The sequence below is a fragment of the Hypanus sabinus genome, chromosome 11 (genome assembly GCF_030144855.1).
Source record: "Hypanus sabinus isolate sHypSab1 chromosome 11, sHypSab1.hap1, whole genome shotgun sequence".
Taxonomy (NCBI): Eukaryota; Metazoa; Chordata; class Chondrichthyes; order Myliobatiformes; family Dasyatidae; genus Hypanus; species Hypanus sabinus.
In genome coordinates this window covers 2,632,329-2,651,745 of record NC_082716.1, presented here as the reverse complement: position 1 = coordinate 2,651,745, position 19,417 = coordinate 2,632,329, and the positions used below count along the sequence as shown (strand labels likewise).

General features: G+C 50.5%; 2 protein-coding genes across 4 annotated transcripts in view; one reads left to right on the top strand and one right to left on the bottom strand.

The window, feature by feature from the left end:
- tnni3k (TNNI3 interacting kinase) overlaps positions 1 to 6,074 on the top strand; it is a 170,237-nt gene extending 164,163 nt beyond the window's left edge. For 2 of the 3 annotated variants that reach the window (XM_059983675.1, XM_059983676.1), the window contains 2 exons: positions 689 to 771; positions 5,180 to 6,074. In XM_059983675.1, coding sequence (XP_059839658.1) covers positions 689 to 771; positions 5,180 to 5,253 — 157 coding nt within the window. In that variant the 3' untranslated portion in view covers positions 5,254 to 6,074. The remainder of the gene's footprint in view (positions 1 to 688; positions 772 to 5,179) is intronic. The other variant, XM_059983677.1, reaches the window with a different exon arrangement.
- Positions 6,075 to 14,804: 8,730 nt separating this feature from the next.
- LOC132401651 (uro-adherence factor A-like) overlaps positions 14,805 to 19,417 on the bottom strand; it is a 30,063-nt gene continuing 25,450 nt past the window's right edge. The window contains exon 4 of the mRNA XM_059983674.1: positions 14,805 to 15,265. Within this exon, the coding sequence (XP_059839657.1) occupies positions 15,244 to 15,265 (22 nt within the window). The 3' untranslated portion in view covers positions 14,805 to 15,243. The remainder of the gene's footprint in view (positions 15,266 to 19,417) is intronic.

Below are 19,417 nucleotides of genomic sequence, written 5' to 3'. Positions count from 1 at the left end.
TCTAAAAATGATTCAAAAGGTTCCATTTATTATCAGAGAATGTGTACAGTATTCAACCCAAAATTCTTACTCTTGCAGACATCCACAAAAACAGGCAACCCCAAAAGAATGAATGACATAAAAACATTAGAACCCCAAAGAATCTTCTTCCCCCTCCCTGCGCAAGCAGCAGCCTCCCCCTCCACCTTGTGAGAACGTTGCTAGAACCGGGGGGTTTTTGTTGCAAGGAGAGACCGGACAGGCCTGGACTGTGTACCCATGAGTGACACGGTGGGGTGGGGGGGTGCTTAATGAAAATTTATAAAATCATGAGGAGCTAGATATGATAGATGATCATAGTCTGCCCCCCCACCCAGGGTCAGAGTGTCTAAAATTAGAGGGCACAAGTTTAAGGGGGACATGATGGGCAGGTTTTTCACACGGGGAGGTGGGTATATGGAATAAGCTGCCAGAGGAAGTGGAAGTGGTAGAGGGTGGAGACCACAACAGGTACGTGGAAAGTTTTCAAGGGATTGTGGCCAAGATTCAGATAAACAAGATAAGTTCAAGTAGACCACATGGTCAGCATGTTTGAGCTGAGCTGAAGGGTCTGTTTCTGTACCGTTATTCTAAGTGGAGATTTTGTTCAGAGGGCTATCGCGGATGTGATGGGGAGAATGGCCTTACTGTGTTATATTATTGTTCTCAGTGCCTCTGGCCGACGCTCGTCGCAGGATGCTGTTGTTGAGGAGCTGAGAAGAAGTCTACAGTATCCACCCATGGATGTGAATGGTCAGTATCATTTCCCCAGAGCTCGCAGTTCTCTCCCTGTGAACTGTCCTTCCATCAAAATCTGTCTGCTTCTCCCCCCCCCCCCATCAACCCACCCCCACTGGTTCCTGCTGTGTTCGAGCCTCTCTCCCTTCATACCTCCTCTCCCACTCCCATCAACGTACCCCCACTGATTCCTGCTGTGTTCGGGCCTCTCTCCCTTCATACCTCCTCTCCCACCCCCATCAACGTACCCCCACTGATTCCAGCTGGGTTCAGACCACTCCCCCTCCCCACCGCCCTTTCACTGAGATCCATTCACTTCTGCACTCCAAATGGGCTCCCACTAGGCTCAGACTTGTTTGCCTACCCACCACCCTTCCACTGATGTCCATTGAACATCAACCCATCCTCTCCCCGGGCTTCTGATAGGCTTGGACCTTTTGTCCCTGCCTGCTGCCTGTCCATCAACATCTGTCTACCTCTCCCTTCCCCGTCATAGACCCACAGCACAGGAACAGAGGCTTAGGCCTGCGATGTCCATGTTAACCCTCCAGAACCCATCTAAAGCAACACCACTCTACATGTCTTGGTCCATACCCTTCTTTGCCTTGGTGATTCAAATACTTGTTCAATGTTGTGAGGGTTTCTCCCTCCACCTCCTCCTCAGGCAGAAAGTTCCAGATTCCAGCCTCTCTGGGGGAAGAACTAACCCTCTTCCTTCTCACCATACATACATTTTTTATCCTAAAAATATCTTCACCTATCAGTACGGAGTTTGAACAGTCTCCCTGTGACTATGGGTTTCCTCCGAGTGCTCCAGTTCTTCTGCTTTTGACTTTTAATGGCAATTGGCAGTCCAACTTAAAGGTGCATTACCACAACCAACTGGACTGGAGTGTGGTGTAGAGAGCTGGAAAATAAACCCCTTACTGATTCTTTTTCAAATGAAAACTAAATTACCCCAAAGAGCCCTATAGGTTGTAAATAATGAAATACAATACTGTGAATTAAAGTCACTTCAATAGAGTTTATAAATGAAGACTGTCAACCCCCAAAATCTGTAGTTAGTGCAGCCTGCATTAGATTTCTTTCAACCTTATATGCTTCACATTCTATAAGTGTGTTCAACTGTTCCATAATGACAAAACTACACGACCCAGAATGGTGTTTTCCAACATGATGCAAGGAATAATTAAGCACAGTATGCCCAATTCTAAGTTGAATGAATGCAATTCTTTCCCTTCTTGTTTTATCCCCTTCTCCCATCAACCAAACAGTTTTATGTATTCTGTAAAGTTGTCTCCCCTAATGCCCTTTATCCCACAAGTCTTGCCATAATTCCTTAATTCTTAACCCTGCCAAACTTATCATTTGCAAAGTGATAAAAAGTGCCTATAAAAAGTGTTCAGTCCCTTGGAAGTTTTCATGTTCTATTGTTTTACAACAGTGGATTTAATTTGGATTTTTTTTAAACTCTGATCAACACAAGACTCTTTCATGTCAAAGTGAAAACAGATCTCTAAAAAGTGGTCTAAATTAATAACAAATATAAAACAAAGCAATTGCATAAATATTTACTCACTTTAATATGACATATCAAATCATCACTGGTGCAGCCAATTGGTTTCAGAGGTTACATAATTATTTAAGGGGAGATCACCTGTGTGCAGTCAAGGTGTTTCAGTTGATTGGAGTAAAAATACACCTGGATCCAGAAGCTCCAACTGCTGGGGAGTCAGTATCCTGGCCAAAACTACACCATGAAGACAAAAGAACGTTCCAAACAACTCCGCAAAAAGGTTATTGAAAAGCACAAGTCAGGAGACGGATACAAGAAAGTTTCCAAGTCACTGAATATCCCTTGGAGTACAATTAAGTCAATTATCAAGAAATGGAAGAATATGGCACAGCTGTAAATCTGCCTGGAGCAGGTCGTCCTCAAAAACTGAGTGACCGTGCAAGAAGGGAACAAGTGAGGGAGGCCGCCAGGAGACCAATGACAACTCTGGAGGAGTTACAAGCTTCAGTGGCTGAGATGGGACAGACTGTGCATACAAAAGCTGTTGCCTGGGTGCTTCACCAGTTGCAGCTTTATGGGAGAGTGGCAAAAGAGAAAGCCACTGTTTGGGGGAAAAAAACTACATGAAATCTCAGCTAGAGTTTGCCAGAAGGCATGTGGAAGACTCTGAAGTCAGCTGGAAGAAGGTTCGATGATCTGATGAAACCAAAATTGAACTTTTTGGCCATCAGACTAAATGCTAAGTTTGGCGTAAGCCAAACACTGCTCATCATCAAAAACACACCATCCGTCCCATGAAGTAAGGTGATGGCTGCATCACGCTGTGAGGATGCTTCACTGCCACAGACCCTGGAAGGCTTGTGAAGGTAGAGGGTAAAATTAATTCAGCAAAACGCAGGGAAATCCTGGAGGAAAACCTGATGCAGTCTGCAAGAGAACTGCGACTTGGAGTTTCATTTTCCAGCAAGACAATAAACCCAACAGTAAAGCCAAAGCTACACAGGAATGACTTAAAACAACAAAGTTAATGTCCTGGGGTGGCCAAATCAGAATTCAGACTTCAATCCAATTGAGAATTTGTGGTTGGATTTGAAAAAGGCAGTTCACTCATGATCCCCATGCAATCTGACAGAACTTGAGTAGTTTTGTAAAGAAAAAAGGGGGAAAATTGCAGTGTCTAGATATGCAAACCTATCCACACAGACTCAAGGCTGTAATTATGGCCAAAGATGCATCTACTAAATACTGACTTGGAGGTGGTGAGTGATTATGCAATTATCTTGTGTTTTATATTTGTAATTAATTTAGATCACTTTGTAGAGATCTGTTTTCACTTTGACATGACAGTCTTTTTCTGTTGATCAGTGTCAAAAAAGCCAAATTAAATCCACTGTGATTCAATGTTGTAAAACAATAAAACATGAAAACTTTCAACAAGAGGGATGAATACTTTTCATAGGCACTGTATATCTACTGCTGAAATTGTAACTTTTTTTTTAAGCTAAGCATCGACCTCTTATTCCCCGCACCACCTCTATTTGCAGGAACCCACAAGAAGAGACATGTAAACTAATATTTTGAATATGAAATAAAGCTTGAAGAGCTTCTACAGTAACTCTGACCTACTGCTAGAATGACCTGTTTTAAGACTCAAAACCGTAAAAGAACTTGAATAAATTACAACTTTGCAAGGACAAATTCCCTCCACCCACTGTAAGCCCAAAATGATAGCATCTAAATACAGTATGCTGATAAATGATTAGTAAATGTTTCTTTATCATTACCATAAGACTATAACGTATAGGAGCAGAAGTAGGCCATTCGGCCCATCGAGTCTGCTCCACTATTCAATCATGGGCTGATCCAATTCTTCCGGTCATCCCCACTTCCCTGCCTTCTCCACATACCCTTTGATGCCCTGGCTAATCAAGAACCTATCTGTCTCTGACTTAAGTACACCCAATGACTTGGCCTCCACAGCCGCTCGTAGCAACAAATTCCACAGATTTACCAACCTCTGACTAAAGTAATTTCTCTGCATTTCAGTTCTAAATGGACATCCTTCAATCCTGAAGTGGTGCCCTCTTGCCCTCTTGTGGGGCTAAAATATAGCCAGAAGGCGAGAAGCAGCCCCCGCTGATACGTGAATAAGGGCTGCAGTCTTGCAAACTCTGTGTACCTCAGATATACGGTCTCTTCGAGTCTGCATCACCGTAAACCAATTTCCTGCTGGTCGTCACGGCAGGGAGAGATAGGACAGGAACAATGATGTGCGGAACCAATTAAATCAGCAATCAATGGCCAACTGAACTAATCTCTTCTGCCAGTCCATATCCTTCCATTTTCCTCACGCTCATTTGTCTATCTAAATGTCTCTTAGAAGTCGCTACAGTATCTGTCTCTACCACCACTCCAGACAGTCCATTCCGGGCACCCACCGCTCCTCTGTGTAAACTGTGCCCCTCACCTCTCCTTTGAAATGATCCTCTTTTACCTTAAATACATACTCTCTGGTATTAGACATTTCAAATTTGCAAAAAAAAGATATTGTCTGTCTACTCTATCTATGCCTCTTATAATCTATAAACCGCTATCAGATCTCCCCTCAGTCGCCATCACTCCAGAGAAAACACCCCAGGTGTCCCCAGCCTCTCATTATAGCACACTCCCTCTAATCCAGGCAGCATCTGGGCAAACCTCTTCTGCAGCCTCTCCAACGCCCCGCCATCCTTCCTATAGTGGGGCAAGCAGAACTGCATGCAACACTCCACCACCTAACCTCACCGTGCATCCATCCCTCAGCCCGACCTGAGGCGAGAGTTTTTGGGTTCGAGGTGCCCCTCCACGCAGTAGGGTGGTGACGCCCTGGAGGTCGGCACTGACCTCTGTATCTGTGTCCTACTGCAGGCTATGTGTCCGACCCACTCAGCACCATGCGATACAACTCCTGCAGCAGTGGTAGCCTGGAGGAGAGTCCCTGAGGACCTGCCACCCACCGGCTGGGCAGTGAGGGAGGAGAGTCCTCGTGATCCTATTGTCTGCCAGTAGAGCCGTGAGAGTGCGGGGACAGCGGCCGGAGGAGATGATACACAATAAATGAAATGATGTCTGGTCACAGTTTTCCTGACCTGAACTTGTTCCCAAAATTAACACAACGTTCAGGACTGCCGATCTTACCCAGGAATGGATCTCACAGCTTCAACCTTAAAGGTCTATCCCTCCAATCTCTGACATCAGAGGGCTTTCCCAGAGTGGAGAGGGTGGAGTCATTGGATCCACCTACCGGCACCAGAGACAGGATTCCAGTCTGGAGCCTTTGGGCCATAGTCACACAGCACAGAAGCCAGAATAACACTAACACACACACCAACAGCTCAGGGCACATCTGAGAAGCAAAATTCAGTCTCTGTTCAAAACATCAACCATTTATTCCTCTGCAGCCTGACCTGCTGAGCTCCTCCACCATTTTGAGTGTGTTTTTTTGGATTTCCAGCATCTGCAAAATCTCATGTTAATCAGGGGGCAAAAATAATAGGGGAGGGCGTGAAGAGTTGGGCAGCGTTACCAGTGCAGACTTGAAACATGAATTATTCCACTTAACCCACCCCATCTATTTTATTCTGTCTTCTGCACCTGTCCTTTCCAGACCTGATGAAGAGTCTCAGCCCGAAATGTCGATTCTTTATTCCCCTCCATAGATGCGGCCTGTTCTGCTGAGTTCTCCAGCATTTTGTGTGTGTCAGAATCAAAACAAAAATCAGGTTTATTATCACGGGCTTATGTTCTGAAATGTGTTTTTGCAGCAGCAGTACTGTGCAATACATAATAAAAACTATAACTTACTATAAGTATTTACTGTATATATGAAAATAGTGCAAAAAGAAAGGGAAAATCAAATTATGTTCATGGGTTGGTTCATTGTTCAGAGATCTGATTACAGACGAGAAGATGTTCTTGAAAAGTTGAGTGTTTATCTTTATGCTCCTGTACTACCTACTTGATGGTAGAAATGTGAAGAGGGCAATGGGGGTCCTTAATGGCAGATGCTGCCTTTTCCAGGCTCTGTTTCATGGGCCTCCAGGTCACACTGTTCATAGATGGGCGAGGTATTTTTAAGCCTGCGTTGGGCCTCATTGTGACAGTTCAGGGTCACGGACTGATGGGACAGAGTGAGAGTGGGAGGGAGGGACAACAGCAAAAGGAAGCTTAACTTCTCCCTGGGGATGGAGTACAAGTCCGCAGTAAAGGAATCACGCATCACGAAAGGGGTTTCTGCAGTACAGAGAAAACCACACAATGAACCCAATTTGCAGTACATTAGACTGGAAGCGGTGCTAGCAAATCGCCACTTCTTGAAGACCAGAAGACTTAGCAGCAGAATTGGGCTGTTGGACACATCATGGCTGATTGATCATCCCTCAACCCTACTCACCTGATGCTCTGACCTATCACTCTCCGCTTTAAATTTTCCCAATGACCTGCCCTCCACCTCTGTCTGTGGCACCAAATTCCACAGATGCACAAGTCCCTGACTGATGGGACAGTAAGGGGAATCCTGTGGATGTACACGAAGGTATACGATAACGAGTGGTTGGCAGGGACAGTGAAGGTCAGCATCGTCTCCTCTAAACTGAGCAGGTTCGTGGCCGCACGGTATCTGAAATGCCCTGAAGCTCGTAGCCTTTGCTGCAGTACAGCTGGAGTTTTTAAAACTATGATGGTGGTGTTGGCATCCGTCGGTCTCGAGAGACCATGGATCTGCGCCTGGAGTTTCCAGGGCACAGGCCTGGGCAGGGTTGTATGGGAGACCGGCAGTTGCCCAAGCTGCAGGCCTTCCCCTCTCCACACCACCAATGTTGTCCAAGGGAAGGGCACTAGGATCCAAGCAGCTTGCCACTGGTGACATCACAGAGCAATGTGTTGTTAAGTGCCTTGCTCAAGGACACAAACACGCTGCCTCAGCTGAGGCTTGAACCAGTGACCTTCAGGTTACTAGTCTGATGCCTTGCCCACTAGGCCACACGCCAGCACCTATAATGTTAATATAAATTGCTGTGCAGTTTTCAAGCCATTTAAAAAAATCCTGCTCATAGCAATGGTTGGCCCACGCAGCTTAATCGTTGGAGATCAGGGTGTAATGAAGGGTGCGGCCCCTACAAAATGAAAGGAGGAAGGGGAATAATTTTGGGGCTGTGCAGGGTGATCTGAAGTTGGTGGGTTGAAAGAGGAAAGCACTCTGCACCAGAGGAGAAGGGGGTGTAGGAATTACATAGCAATGCACACAAAAGGAACTCAGCATCGATGTTTTGAGCTGATCGTCGTGGCTACCCCTCCAGGTCGAGGATGATGGTCTTCGTTCTGTTGATCTATTTATGGGTTCTCAAGTGGCTTATGAGTCCAATCCTGGCTTTGAAAGTTCCTCCGCATTCAGGACAGGTGGTTCCAGACGGCAGATTGGGCTTTGGTTGTTGCTGCCTCTCTTTCCATTTTCTTCTCTTTTCTTCTAATTTTGCACATCTGTTGGCTTCGAAAGTTGCTGTTCCTTCTCAGATGATGGTTTGTCAGAGTTCCCTGTCCTTGGCATTGGTTTCCCAATTGTTGATGTCGATGTTACATTTCTTCATGTTGGCTTTTAAGATGTCTTTGAACCTCTTCTGTTGTCCGTCCCTTTTACGTTTGCCTTCTTTAAGCTGCGAGTAGAAGGTTTGTTTCGGCAGACATTTGTCTTTCATCCGAACAACATGACCGCTCCACTTTAGTTGGTTCTTGATGACGTAGGCTTCGATGCTTGTGTTTTTGCTACATTTAGCACACTGATACAGGTTCTTCTATCATCCCAGCTGGTATTTAAGATGTTTCAAAGACAGCGTTGATGGAACTTTTCAAGTGCCTTCAGATGTCATCGGTATGTTGTCCAGGTTTCTGATGCATACAGGAGCATTGGGATCACCACCGCTTTGTACACTAACATTTTGGTGTCTGTTCAGATGTCACAGTCATGAAAGACTCTTGTTCAGAGACATCCAAAAGCTGTTCCAACGCATTTAAGACGATATTGGATCTCATCATTAAGGTCGACATTGGAAGAGAGGTGACTTCCAAGATACAGAAAGTGGTCCACATTTTCCAGGGTTATTTCGCCAAGTTGAATTGATGGTTCTATCCAATTTGTCTCGGTGATGGTTGGTAGATGATCTGAGTCTTCTTGGAATTGATGGTAAGTCCAAATTTCGTGTATGCACAGTTGAAGGCAGTCAGAATCTGTTGTAGGTGGTTTTCTGAAAGAGCTGCAACACTGTTGTCATCTGCGTATTGGAACTCAATGAGGGAACTTGTGGATATCTTGTTTTTGGCTTCTCCGTGGATTGTCACCTTGTCACAGTGGGGAAGCTTGTGTGGCCCTGAGATCCCAAGAGCAATGCCGTCTGGAGCTATGCTCCTGGTAGGGTCACCCATAGGCGTAAGGTCCCTGACAAAGAACAATCCAACCAAGACCTCAACAGTAGAACAGGTGGACGAAGTTACTTCAAACTCAATGGCTGGGAAGGCGGATGAAGGCTGCAACAAATCCATTGGAATCAGTTGGTTGATTTGGGAAGTATCGTGTGCTTCTTGGAGTGCAACATCAAGTACACATTAAACAAATACACACACAGGCGTCTTCGTTCTGTTTGGGCCGGTACCCTTCATCGGGATATCGGTGTGGATGGGGGCCCTGTCAGAATTTCAACAGGTGGGACAGCCTGAAATGAAGGGACACAGTTACAGGATTAGGGAGCAGAGATTTAAAACTAGGTTGTGTAAGGACTTCTCACTGAGGGAGAAGAATCTCTGGAATTCTACCCAAGAGGGTATGGGGACTGCATCACTGCAAGGGTTTAAAGAGGACGGAGAGAAATATTTGAAGATCAGGGGACTGAGGGTGATGAGGAACTGGCACAGAAATGGAAATGAGCCTGTTGGTTATAAAGCCATAAAATATCAGAGCAGAATTAAGCTATTTGGCCCACGGAGTCAGTTCTGTTATTTCATCATGGCTGATGCATTTCACTCTCAGCTCCAGTCTGCTGCCTTAGACCACAAGACATTGGAGCAGAATTAGACCAGACGACCAATCGAGTCTGCTCCACTATTCCATCATGACTGATCCCGGATCCCACTCAACCCCATACACCTGCCTTTTCACTGTATGCTTTGATTTCCCGACCAATCAGAAAACATCCGCCTCAAATATACCCACTTGGACTCCACCCAGTCTGTAGTAGAGCACTGCACATTTCTGGTTAAAAGAAGTCCTCCTCACATCTGTTCTAAAAGGGTGCCCCTTGATTCTGAGGCTGTTCCCTCTAGTTCTGGATACCCCTCCCCCCAACCACCATAGGAAACATCCTCTCCACATCTACCTTAGCTAGTCCTTTCAACATTCGGTAGGTTTCAATGAGATCCTCCTGCATTCTTCAAAATTACAGTGAGTACAGGCCTAAAGCTGCCAAACACTCTTCATATGTTAACCCCTTCATTCCCAGAATCATCCTTGCATAGCTTCTCTGGACTCTCTCCAATGATAACATATCCTTTCTGAGATATGGGGCCCAAAACTGTTGTCAATACTCCAAATGTGGCCTGACTAGTGTCTTACAAAGCCTCAGCATTAGGCCCTCACTTTTATATTCTATTCCCCTTGAAATAAATGCCAACATTGCGTTTGCCTTCTTCACCATAGAGTCAACCTGGAAATTAACGTTCTGGGAGTCTTGCATGAGGACTCTGAAATCCCTCTGCACCTCTGATGTTTGAACCCCCTCCCCATTTAGATTGGTACTTTTACCAAAACTTGTTATCATACATTTCCCGATACTGTATTGCATCTGCTACATTTTTGCCTATTCTACCAATTTGTCGAAGTCCTGCCAAGATCACATGGCTTCCTCAGCACTACCTACCCCCCCACCTATCTTTGTATCATCCGCAAACTTTGCCACAAAGCCATCAATTCCATTATCTAAATCATTGACAAACAGTGTGAAAAGTAGTAGCCCCAATACTGATCCCCTGAAGAACACCACTAGTCACTGGCAGCCAACCAGAAAATGCCCCCTTTATTCCCACTCACTGCCTCCTGCCTGTCAGCCATTCCTCTATCCATGCCAGTATCTTTACTGTAAAGCCATAGGATTTTATCTTGTTAAGCAGCCTCATATGTGGCACCTTCTGAAAATCCAGGTAAATGACATCCACTGCCTCTCCTTTGTCCACAAAGAACTCTTAACAGATTTGACAGGCAAGATTTCCCTTTACAGGAACCATGCTGAATTTGACTTATTTTATCATTAGTGTCAAGTTACCCTGAAACCTCACCCTTAATAATAGAATTCAAAACTTTAAAAAAAAATAGAACCACTGAGCTTAGGCTAACTGGCCTATAATTTCCTTTCTTTTGCATTCCTCCCTTCCTAAAGGGTGGAGTGACATTTGCAATTTTCCAGTCCTTTGGAACCATGCCAGAATCAAGTGATTCTCAAAAGATCATGACCAAAGCGTCTGTTATTTCTTCAACAACCTCTTTCAGGACTCTGGGATGTAGTCCATCTGGTCCAGGTGACTTACCCAATTTAAGTCCTTTGTGTTTGCTAGCATTTTTTCCTTTGTAACAGCAATGAAACTTATCCTGCACTCTGACACTCAGACACCTCTGGAATACTGTTGGAGTCTTCCATTTTGAAGACTAATGTAAAGTTCATCTGCCATTTCTTTGGCCCCCATTACTACCTCACCAGCATTATTTTCCAGTGATCCAATGTCAACTCTCACCTCCCTTTTACTCTTTATATAGCTGAAAAAAAAACTTAGTATTCTGCTTTATATTATTGGCTGGTCATATTTCATCTTTTCCTTTCTTATGCCTTTTGTTGGATTGTAAAAGCTTACCAATCATCCAACTCACTCACTTTTGCTACCTTATATGCCCTTTCCTTGGCTTTTATGCAGTCCGTAACTTCCCTTGTCATCCACAGTTGCCTGCCCCTGCAATTTGAGAGTTGCAAGAATGTGGCGGTGGAACGAACCCAAGTGCTGAACACGGGCACAGAGGCCAAGGAGGGAGATGCTGCCGTTATAGCAAGCATGGGAAGGGTTCAAAGGGGGGTTTTACCTGGAGTCTTGGTAGATAATTCAGGACCAAGGCTTGACTTAGAACTGATAGTCCTAAACATCATGGAGTGAGATTACTCATACACAAGTCAACCAACAAACTGGCACCTTCTAGCAGTGGTCACAGGATTCTTATATTACTCTGTTTGATGGAATGCAGGTGTTCATAATTAATGGAACCTGGGAATAGATTGGGAACTAAACGAGGTATTAAAGGCCCAATTCCTGAGTAAGACAGCCAGGTGCCAGAAGGAACCATGACATTGAGAACTATTTCAATGGGACATATCTACCCTGCACCTTGTGAACTATTCCCAGAAACTTCAGCCACCTCTGCTCTGCCATCATCCCCACCAGTATTCTCCTCCTATCCACCCGGGCAAGTTCTTCTCTCGTGCCTCTGTACATAGAACATAGAACACAGAATAGTACAGTACAGGCCCTTCGGCCCACAATGTTGTGCTGACCCTTAAACCCTGCCTCCCAAATAACCACCCACCTTAAATTCCTCCAACTACCTGTCTAGTAGTTTCTTAAATTTCACTAGTGTATCTGCCTCCACCACTGACTCAGGCAGTGCATTCCACACACCAACCATTCTGAGTAAAAAAAAACCTTCCTCTAATATCCCCCTTGAACTTCCCTCCCCTTACCTTAAAGCCATGCCCTCCTGTACTGAGCAGTGGTGCCCTGGGGAAGAGGTGCTGGCTGTCCACTCTGTATATTCCTCTTAATATCTTGTACACCTCTATCATGTCTCCTCTCATCCTCCTTCTCTCCAAAGAGTAAAGCCCTAACTCCCTTAATCTCTGAACATAATTCAGACTCTCTAAACCAGGCAGCATCCTGGTAAATCTCCTCTGTACCCTTTCCAATGCTTCCACATTATATATAGTGAGGCGACCAGAACTGGACACAGTACTCCAAGTGTGGCCTAACCAGAGTTTTATAGAGCTGCTTCATTACCTTGTGACTCTTAAACTCTATCCCTCAACTTATGAAAGCTAACCCCCCCATAAACTTTATTAACTACCCTATCTACCTGTGAGGCAACTTTCAGGGATCTGTGGACATGTACCCCCAGATCCCTCTGCTCCTCCACACTTCCAAGTATCCGGGTATTTACTTTGTACTCTGCCTTGGAGTTTGTCCTTCCGAAGTGTACCACCACATACTTCTCTGGGTTGGACTCCATCTGCCACTTCTCAGCCCACTTCTGCATCCTATCAATTTCTCTTTGAAATCTTCAACAATCCTCTACACTATCCACACCACCACCAACCTTTGTGTCATCTGCAAACTTGCCAACCTCCCTTTCCGCCCCAACGTCCAGGTCATTAATAAAAATCACGAAAAGTAGAGGTCCCAGAACCGATCCTTGTGGGACATCACTAGTCACAACCCTCCAATCCAAATGTACTCCCTCCACCATGACCCTCTGCTTTCTGCAGGCAAACCAATTCTGAATCCATCTGACCAAACTTCCCTGGATCCCATGCCTTCTGACTTTCTGAATAAGCCTACCATGTGGAACCTTGTCAAATGCCTTACTAAAATCCATGCAGATCACATCCACTGCACTACCCTCATCTATATACCTGGTCACCTCCTCAAAGAACTCTATCAGGCTTGTTCAGCATGATCTGCCATTCACAAAGCCATGCTGACTGTCCCTGATCTGACCATGATTCTCTAGATGCCCATAGATCCTGTATCTAAGAATCTTTTCCAACATCTTTCCCACCACAGATGTAATGCCCACTGGTCTATAATTACCTGGACTATCCCTACTACCTTTTTTTGAACAAGGGGACAACATTCGCCTCCCTTCAATCCTCCGGTACCATTCCCGTGGGCAATGAGGACATAAAGATCCTAGCCAGAGGCTCAGCAATCTCTTCCCTTGCCTCATGGAGCAGCCTGGGGAATATTCCCCTTTATTCCATTGCAATACCCATACATGTGACATGCTTTTCCCTCTCAAATTGCAGATGAATTCAATCAGATTATGATAACTGCCTCCTAAGTGTTCATTTACATGGTGGTGGCATCCGTTGGTCTTGAGAGACCATGGATCATCTGGAGTTTCCAGGGCGCAGGCCAGGGCAGGGTTGTATGGGAGACCGGCAGTCCCAAGCTGCAGGCCTTCCCCTCTCCACACCACCGATGTTGTCCAAGGGAAGGGCACTAGGACCCAAGCAGCTTGGCACCAGTGTCATTGCAGAGCAATGTGTTGATAAGTGCCTTGCTCAAGGACACAAACACGCTGCCTTAGCTGAGGCTCGAACCAGTGACCTTTAGGTTACTAGTCTGATGCCTTGCCCACTAGGGCATGCACCAACTCATTTACATTGAAGTCTCCATATCGCTGTATCCCTTCATGCCCCGACCAAGAAACTATCAACCTTTGCCTTAAATATACCCAATGACTTGGCTTCCACATAAGAAATGGGAGCAGGAGTAGGCCATCCGGCCCATCGAGCCTGCCCCGCCATTCAATGAGATCATGGCTGATCTGTCCGTAAACTCAGCTCCATCTACCTGCTTTTTCCCCATAACCCTTAATTCCCTTACTATGTAAAAACCTATCTGTTTCTTAAATATATTTAGTGAAGAAGCCTCAACTGCTTCCCTGGGCAGAGAATTCCATAGATTCACTGCTCTGGGAAAAACAGTTTCTCCTCATCTCCATCCTAATTCTTCCCCCCTGAATCTTGAGGCAATGTGCCCTAGTTCTAGTCTCACCTACCAATGGAAACAACTTTCCTACTTATATCTTATCTATCCCTTTCAAAATTTTGTATGCTTCTATAAGATACCCTTTCATTCTTCTGAACTCCAGAGAGTATAGTCCCAGGCGACTCAATCTCTCCTCATAGGTTAACCCCTTCATCCCTGGAATCAACCTGCCTCCAAAGCCGGTATATCCTTCAAGTGTGGAGACCAGAACTGCACACAGTACTCCAGGTGTGGCCTCACAAGTACCCTGTACAGTTGCAGGATTTCCTCCCTGCTCTTGAATTCAATCCCTCTAGCAGATTCACCACTCTCTGGCTAAAGAAATTCCTCATCTGCTTTTCTAAATGGACATCCCAGGCTGTGTTCTCTGGTCTTAGACTGCACCACCACAGGAAACATCTTCTCCATTCGATGGGTTTCAGGGAGATCACCGTTTATTCTTCTGAATTCCAGCGAGTATGGCCCAGAGCCATCAGACGCTCTCCATACGACAAGCCTTTCCGTGACCTCGAAATTAATTCCGAGATTGATTGTTTTTTTGTGAATGTGGCCCCCTTAGCAAGTCATGTAGTCAAGTTCTTGGCGGACAAACTCACCACATAAATAAATTTTATTTACATACTATGAAAATAACAGAGAATAAAAACAGTTTCAAAGTCCAGCGTGGTAGACCATAAGCAGCAGAGCGTCACCGGGGCACAGAGGTTAGCGCAACGCGATAACAGCTCGGGGCTCGATTCCCTTGTCCACTGTAAAAAATTGTACCTTCCTTCCAATGCGTGCGTGGGTTTCCTCCGGGTGCTCTGGTTTACTCCCACAGTCCAAAGACGTACCGGTCAGTAGGCTAATTGGTTATTGTAAATTGTCCCGTGATTAGGCTAGGATTAAATCAGTGGGTCGAAGTGCCGGAAGCACCTGTTCCACGCCGTATCTCTAAATAAATAAACAAATAAATGGAATCACCAACTGGTCGGTGGTTCAGCTGCTTGCGGGGAGAACTCGGTGGGAATTTCAGCCTGGAGGCTCTACAGCAAACGGGCGGGGACCACGGCCTGCCGGTGATCGGTTGGACAATTCTGGCATCACTCCAGCGGTTCCACCGTGCTGGAAGACAAAGAAGAGTGCCGTTCAGAAGCGGGGAGAAGCCGGTGGAGAGAGCGGATCTGGGCGGCTGCGACGGTCTAACAGGTTGTCTCGGCGCAAGCGGGGAGGGGGGGAAGATTGGAGGGGCCGGAGTGTGTGGAGAGGAGATCGTTCCCGCGGCTGGGGGGTGGGGGGAGATTGGAGGGGCCGGAGTGTGTGGAGAGGAGATCGTTCCCGCGGCTGGGGGGGGGAGAGATTGGAGGGGCCGGAGTGTGTGGAGAGGAGATCGTTCCCGCAGCTGGGGGGTGGGGGGAAGATTGGAGGGGCCGGAGTGTGTGGAGAGGAGATCGTTCCCGCAGCTGGGGGGTGGGGGGAAGATTGGAGGGGCCGGAGTGTGTGGAGAGGAGATCGTTCCCGCAGCTGGGGGGTGGGGGGAAGATTGGAGGGCCGGAGTGTGTGGAGAGGAGATCGTTCCCGCAGCTGGGGGGTGGGGGGAAGATTGGAGGGGCCGGAGTGTGTGGAGAGGAGATCGTTCCCGCAGCTGGGGGGGGGGAGAGATTGGAGGGGCCGGAGTGTGTGGAGGAGATCGTTCCCGCGGATGGAGCTGGGGTGGGGGGGAGATTGGAGGGGCCGGAGTGTGTGGAGAGGAGATCGTTCCCGCAGCTGGGGGGGGGGGAGAGATTGGAGGGGCCGGAGTGTGTGGAGGAGATCGTTCCCGCGGATGGAGCTGGGGTGGGGGGGAGATTGGAGGGGCCGGAGTGTGTGGAGAGGAGATCGTTCCCGCGGATGGAGCTGGGGTGGGGGGGAGATTGGAGGGGCCGGAGTGTGTGGAGAGGAGATCGTTCCCGCGGATGGAGCTGGGGTGGGGGGAGATTGGAGGGGCCGGAGTGTGTGGAGAGGAGATCGTTCCCGCGGCTGGGGGGGGGGGAGAGAGATTGGAGGGGCCGGAGTGTGTGGAGAGGAGATCGTTCCCGCGGCTGGGGGGTGGGGAGGGGGAAGATTGGAGGGGCCGGAGTGTGTGGAGAGGTGATCGTTCCCGCGGCTGGGGGGTGGGGAGGGGGAAGATTGGAGGGGCCGGAGTGTGTGGAGAGGAGATCGTTCCCGCGGCTGGGGTGGGGGGGAGATTGGAGGGGCCGGAGTGTGTGGAGAGGAGATCGTTCCCGCGGCTGGGGGGTGGGGGAGAGATTGGAGGGGCCGGAGTGTGTGGAGAGGTGATCGTTCCGCGGCTGGGGGGTGGGGAGGGGGAAGATTGGAGGGGCCGGAGTGTGTGGAGGAGATCGTTCCCGCGGCTGGGGGGGGGGGAGAGATTGGAGGGGCCGGAGTGTGTGGAGAGGAGATCGTTCCCGCGGCTGGGGGGGGGGGGAGAGATTGGAGGGGCCGGAGTGTGTGGAGGAGATCGTTCCCGCGGCTGGGGGGGGGGGAGAGATTGGAGGGGCCGGAGTGTGTGGAGAGGTGATCGTTCCCGCGGCTGGGGGGTGGGGAGGGGGAGATTGGAGGGGCCGGAGTGTGTGGAGAGGAGATCGCTCCTGCGGCTGGGGGGTGGGGGGAGATTGGAGGGGCCGGAGTGTGTGGAGAGGAGATCGTTCCCGCGGCTGGGGGGTGGGGAGGGGGAGATTGGAGGGGCCGGAGTGTGTGGAGGAGATCGCTCCCGCGGCTGGGGGAGGGGGGGAGATTGGAGGGGCCGGAGTGTGTGGAGGAGATCGTTCCCGCGGCTGGGGGGTGGGGAGGGGGAGATTGGAGGGGCCGGAGTGTGTGGAGAGGAGATCGTTCCCGCGGCTGGGTGGGGGGGAGATTGGAGGGGCCGGAGTGTGTGGAGAGGAGATCGTTCCCGCGGCTGGGGGAGGGGGGAGAGATTGGAGGGGCCGGAGTGTGTGGAGGAGATCGTTCCCGCGGCTGGGGGGTGGGGAGGGGGAGATTGGAGGGGCCGGAGTGTGTGGAGAGGAGATCGTTCCCGCGGCTGGGGTGGGGGGGAGATTGGAGGGGCCGGAGTGTGTGGAGGAGATCGTTCCCGCGGCTGGGGGGTGGGGAGGGGGAGATTGGAGGGGCCGGAGTGTGTGGAGAGGAGATCGTTCCCGCGGCTGGGGTGGGGGGGAGATTGGAGGGGCCGGAGTGTGTGGAGGAGATCTTTCCCGCGGCTGGGGGAGGGGGGGGAGATTGGAGGGGCCGGAGTGTGTGGAGAGGAGATCGTTCCCGCGGCTGGGGTGGGGGGAGATTGGAGGGGCCGGAGTGTGTGGAGGAGATCGTTCCGCGGCTGGGGGAGGGGGGGGAGATTGGAGGGGCCGGAGTGTGTGGAGAGGAGATCGTTCCCGCGGCTGGGGTGGGGGGGAGATTGGAGGGGCCGGAGTGTGTGGAGAGGAGATCGTTCCCGCGGCTGGGGGTGGGGGGGGGGAGAGATTGGAGGGGCCGGAGTGTGTGGAGAGGAGTTCGTTCCGCGGCTGGGGGGGGGGGAGAGATTGGAGGGGCCGGAGTGTGTGGAGAGGTGATCGTTCCCGCGGCTGGGGGGTGGGGAGGGGGAAGATTGGAGGGGCCGGAGTGTGTGGAGGAGATCGTTCCCGCGGCTGGGGGGGGGGAGAGATTGGAGGGGCCGGAGTGTGTGGAGAGGAGATCGTTCCCGCGGCTGGGGGGGGGAGATTGGAGGGGCCGGTGTGTGGAGAGGAGATCGTTCCCGCGGCTGGGGGGGGGGAGATTGGAGGGGCCGGAGTGTGTGGAGAGGAGATCGTTCCCGCGGCTGGGGGGGGGGAGATTGGAGGGGCCGGTGTGTGGAGAGGAGATCGTTCCCGCGGCTGGGGGGGGGGAGATTGGAGGGGCCGGAGTGTGTGGAGAGGAGATCGTTCCGCGGCTGGGGGGTGGGGAGGGGGAAGATTGGAGGGGCCGGAGTGTGTGGAGGAGATCGTTCCGCGGCTGGGGGGGGGGGGGGAGATTGGAGGGGCCGGTGTGTGGAGAGGAGATCGTTCCCGCGGCTGGGGTGGGGGGAGATTGGAGGGGCCGGAGTGTGTGAAGAGGAGATCGATCCCGCGGCTGGGGGGGGGGGGGAGATTGGAGGGGCCGGAGTGTGTGGAGAGGAGATCGTTCCCGCGGCTGGGGTGGGGGGGAGATTGGAGGGGCCGGAGTGTGTGGAGGAGATCGTTCCGCGGCTGGGGGGGGGGGAGATTGGAGGGGCCGGAGTGTGTGGAGGAGATCGTTCCCGCGGCTGGGGGGTGGTGGGGAGATTGGAGGGGCCGGAGTGTGTGGAGAGGAGATCGCTCCTGCGGCTGGGGGTGGGGGGGAGATTGGAGGGGCCGGAGTGTGTGGAGAGGAGATCGTTCCCGCGGCTGGGGGATGGGGAGGGGGAGATTGGAGGGGCCGGAGTGTGTGGAGGAGATCGCTCCCGCGGCTGGGGAGGGGGGGAGATTGGAGGGGCCGGAGTGTGTGGAGGAGATCGTTCCCGCGGCTGGGTGGTGGGGAGGGGGAGATTGGAGGGGCCGGAGTGTGTGGAGAGGAGATCGTTCCCGCGGCTGGGGTGGGGGGAAGATTGGAGGGGCCGGAGTGTGTGGAGAGGAGATCGTTCCCGCGGCTGGGGGGTGGGGAGGGGGAGATTGGAGGGGCCGGAGTGTGTGGAGAGGAGATCGTTCCCGCGGCTGGGGTGGGGGGGGGAGATTGGAGGGGCCGGAGTGTGTGGAGGAGATCGTTCCCGCGGCTGGGGGTGGGGAGGGGGAGATTGGAGGGGCCGGAGTGTGTGGAGAGGAGATCGTTCCCGCGGCTGGGGTGGGGGGGGGAGATTGGAGGGGCCGGAGTGTGTGGAGGAGATCGTTCCCGCGGCTGGGGGGTGGGGAGGGGGAGATTGGAGGGGCCGGAGTGTGTGGAGAGGAGATCGTTCCCGCGGCTGGGGTGGGGGGGAGATTGGAGGGGCCGGAGTGTGTGGAGGAGATCGTTCCCGCGGCTGGGGGGTGGGGAGGGGGAGATTGGAGGGGCCGGAGTGTGTGGAGAGGAGATCGTTCCCGCGGCTGGGGGTGGGGGGGGGGGAGAGATTGGAGGGGCCGGAGTGTGTGGAGAGGAGATCGTTCCCGCGGCTAACTGGGATGAACGGGACGTGTGAAAGTATTCAACACGAACCGGGGAGAGTGAATTGGGTAGGAACAACTACCCACAGCCACAGAGACCCGTATTCGATCCCGACGTCCGGAGTTTGCACAT